Here is a 4,335-nt window from a genome sequence, read left to right as displayed (position 1 = left end):
CCACAGTTCAAAAGCATCAATTCTTTGGTGCTCAGCTTTCTTCACAGTCCAACTCTCACATCCATACATGACCACTGGAAAAACCACAGCTTTGACTAGATGGACCTTTGTCAGCAAAGTAATGCCTCTGCTTTTTAATACGCTGTCTAGGTTGGTCATAACTTTTCTTCCAAGGAGTGAGCGTCTTTTAATTTCATGACTGCAACCACCATCTGCAGTGATTTTGGAGCCCCCCAAAATAAAGTCTGACATTGTTTCCACTATTTCCCCATCCATTTGCCATGAAGTGATGGCACCAGACACCACGATCTTAGTTTTCTGAATGTTGAGCTTTAAGCCAACTTTTTCACTCTCCTCTTTCACTTTCATCAAGAGGGTCTTTAGTAGTTTTTCACTTTCTGCCATAAGGGTGGTGTCATCTGTATATCTGAGGTTATTGATATTTCTCCCAGCAAGCTAGATTCCAGCTTATGCTTCATCCAGCCCAGAATTTCTCATGATGTACTCTGCATATAAGTTAAATAAGCAGGGTGACAATATATAGCCTTGACATACTCCTTTTCCTATTTGGAACCAGTCTGTTTGCTATTCCATATCCAGTTCTAACTGTTGCTTCCTGACCTGCATATAGGTTTCTCAGGAGGCTGGTCAGGTGGTCTGGTATTCCCATCTCTTTCAGAATTTTCCACAATTTGTTGTGATCCACACAGTCAAAGGCCTTGATATAGTCAATAAAGCAGGAATAGATGTTTTTCTGGAACTCTCTTGCTTTTTCAATGATCCAACAAATGTTGGCAATTAGAGCTCTGGTTCCTCTGTCTTTTCTAAAACCAGCTTGAACATCTGGAAGTTCATGGTTCACATATTGTTGAAGCCTGGCTTGGAGAATTTTGAGCATTCCTTTGCTAGCATGTGAGATGAGTGCAATTGGGTGGTAGTTTGAGCATTCTCTGGCATTGCCTTTCTTTGGGATTGGGATGAAAACTGACCTTTGCCAGTCCCGTGGCCACTGCTAAGTTTTTCAAATTTGCTGGCATATTGAGTGCAGCACTTTCACAGCATCATCTTTTAGGGTTTGAAACAGCTCAACTGGAATTCCATCACTCCACTAGCTTTGTTCATAGTGATGCTTCCTAAGGCCCACTTGACTTCACATTCCAGGATGTCTGGCTCTAGGTGAGTGATCACACCATCGTGGTTATCTGGGTCATGAAGATCTTTTTTTGTACAGTTCTTCTGTATATTGTTGCCACCTCTTCTTAATATCTTCTGCTTCTGTTAGGTCCATACCATTTCTGTCCTTTATTGTGCCCACATTTTCATGACATGTTCCCTTGGCATCTCTAATTTTCTTGAAGAGATCTCTAGTCTTTCCTATTCTGTTGTTTTCCTCTATTTCTTTGCATTGATTGCTGAGGAAGGCTTTCTTATCTCTCCTTGCTCTTCTTTGGAACTCTGCATTCAGATGCTTATATCTTTCCTTTTCTCCTTTGCCTTTAGCATCTCTTCTTTTCTCAGCTATTTGTAAGGCCTCCTCAGACAGCCATTCTGCCTTTTTCTCTTGGATATATATGTATGAATAACTAAATCATTGTTCTGTACACTTCAAACTAACAGAACTTTGTAAATCAACTGTATGTCAATTAAAAAAATCCTTGTCGAAATAAATTGATTCTTCATAAAAATGGACACTGCTCATCATATCACATAACAATGTATTATTGCCCTCATTATGTATAAAACAACTGAAAATTCCTAATATCATTATGTTATTATACAATTACATAACTAACTCTGTATATAAGGATATCACAAAAGTCAAATTACCATTTTTCTTTTCACAGTTCACACCTACAGAAGGTCTACATTTACCCAAGATTATCTGAAGCTTTTTGTATGAACTGCTTTTACAGAGTGGGGGAAAAACACAGGACTGCAAGATTCACACAGTCCGACCCACTGTCAGTGCCCATGGGAGGGCAGCCCCGTGCCCCGGCCGGTCTGCTTCCAAGTGATGTGGCCAATCATCTTTTGTGAGTTAATTTGATCTGGGCAAACAGACAAAAGCCATCTGGAGGTAAAACCTGAAAATAGGGTTGTAAAAAAAGTTAAGAAAATTTTAATTTAAAAAATGTATGTGACCAGCTTGAAAGCAACTGGAGAAATAAATACATTTATATATTTATTATGCATGAACAGTGAGCTGGAAGGAGAAGAAAGATGATTCTTAATTTATCAAATAAGTAATAAAAACTGATAAATATGAGCTAATAGTCTATCTTTTTTCTATAGGAAAATGAGAAATGTAGGTGAAATTGTAGTTTGAAGTATTTAGATAAAAGAGTTTTTCAAAACTTTTTAAACTATGGAAGAGAAGACAGTATGGAATGTAGCCAACAAAAAGAAATTTAAATCTCCTTCCCATGTTAAAGACTATGACATATGTCAATTCAGTTCTGGATTAAGGAGAGTGAACTCTGCAGATGAATTCCATGATATCTACATTCACTAGAGTTTATTATTATGGCTCTTCTGTTTTACCATACCATATGGCTCTTCTGTTCTCTTTCTGTATTTTGCAGACATGTTGTTCAAGAACATCAAACATGCTCTTATTTTCCCAATGAATAACATTTTAAAGATTTAATCTTCTCTTTTTAATATGTCTCATTTATCCTCCCCTCCCATACACAGACACACACATAAACGTATCTTCACTTTAAAGGGAGATGATATGAAAAGAAACATTAAGAAATTTTTTAAGCACCTGTTATCCTAGTTGGCACAATATGGCTCCTGGATTGTCAGCTCCTTCTTAAATTTCCTTGGAACTTGTTTAGTACCAAATGCAGCATTTCTACGTAAAGTAGGTGCTCAGTAAGTGTTTGAGCATAGAAACTCTTGTCACCTCCAAACTGGCACCTGCCATCGACCTCTACAAGAATTAAATTCTGCTGCTGTGGCTGCTGACTTCACCACCCCTGGAAAGGAGTCCAGGGTGCAGAGCAGAAAGGAGGCGCTCTAGCTTTGGGGAAAGCCGGTAGAACAGGTCTTCAGAGACGTATTTTCAGGAGCCATGAGCTCAATTCTTAGATGTCCTGTATCTAGAAGAGTACTAAAATCCTTTTGGTGATAACTGCTCCACATGACTAGCAGACAGGCTCACTAGACTAGGAGACACCCTCACTAGACCAGCAGACACCTTCCCTAGACCAGCAGACACCTTCACATGACCAGCAGACACCTTCAACAGACCAGCAGACACCTTCACATGACCAGCAGAAACCTTCCCTAGACCAGCAGACACCTTCACATGACCAGCAGACACCTTCCCTAGACCAGCAGACACCTTCACATGACCAGCAGACACCTTCAACAGACCAGCAGACACCTTCACATGACCAGCAGAAACCTTCCCTAGACCAGCAGACACCTTCACATGACCAGCAGACACCTTCCCTAGACCAGCAGACACCTTCACATGACCAGCAGACACCTTCAACAGACCAGCAGACACCTTCACATGACCAGCAGAAACCTTCCCTAGACCAGCAGACACCTTCACATGACCAGCAGACACCTTCCCTAGACCAGCAGACACCTTCACATGACCAGCAGACACCTTCAACAGACCAGCAGACACCTTCACATGACCAGCAGAAACCTTCCCTAGACCAGCAGACACCTTCACATGACCAGCAGACACCTTCCCTAGACCAGCAGACACCTTCACATGGCCAGCGCACACCCTCACTAGACCAGCGGACACCCTCAATAGACCAGCAGACACCTTCAAATGACCAGCAGATACCTTCTTCACAAAAACCTGTGCTTGATTCATGTACTCTCCCTTTACCAAAATCACATATATACTGACCTTCCTCCCAACTCTTTGAAGCAGTTTCTCAGAGGTATCTGAAATGCTATCTCCCAGGCTATGGTCTTTATTTTGCCCCCAAATAAAACAACTCATAATTCTCATATTGTGCATTTTGTTTAAGTCGGCAAACTCTTCAAATTACCTGGTCTCAAAATTCCAATTTACTTCCATACACTAATGATACCATGTAATGAAACTATCCAATTAAATATTTACTTGGCGCAAAAATTCTCAGGAACTGTTTTAGGTCTTGGGAAACGAAATAGTGAGAAAAAGTTACAGGTGGTCCCTACCCTCATGGAATCTAATGGGAGAAAAACAGCAGTCAAAAACAAAAATACACAACTGCAAACTGTGACACACAGTACTAGAGCTCCAGGGAGTATAATGCCAGGAATTCTCGAAAGCTCTCCTGAGGAGGTGACCTTGAACTGAAATTTAAAAGGTGAACAGGA

At 40.7% G+C, this 4,335-nt stretch overlaps 2 protein-coding genes across 2 annotated transcripts in view; both read right to left on the bottom strand.

Moving 5' to 3' along the window:
* SEC24D (SEC24 family member D) overlaps positions 1 to 4,335 on the bottom strand; it is a 116,317-nt gene that overhangs the window by 59,395 nt on the left and 52,587 nt on the right. The window lies entirely within an intron of this gene.
* The window catches only part of LOC104999669 (buccalin-like), a 2,414-nt gene continuing 1,182 nt past the window's right edge, over positions 3,104 to 4,335 (bottom strand). The window contains exon 2 of the mRNA XM_010855230.1: positions 3,104 to 3,811. Coding sequence (XP_010853532.1) covers positions 3,116 to 3,811 — 696 coding nt within the window. The 3' untranslated portion in view covers positions 3,104 to 3,115. The remainder of the gene's footprint in view (positions 3,812 to 4,335) is intronic.

Source organism: Bison bison, unplaced genomic scaffold (assembly GCF_000754665.1).
Source record: "Bison bison bison isolate TAMUID 2011002044 unplaced genomic scaffold, Bison_UMD1.0 scf7180017864361, whole genome shotgun sequence".
Lineage (NCBI taxonomy): Eukaryota > Metazoa > Chordata > Mammalia > Artiodactyla > Bovidae > Bison > Bison bison.
The sequence above is the reverse complement of the archived record's forward strand: the minus strand, read 5'-3'. Positions and strand labels throughout refer to the sequence as shown.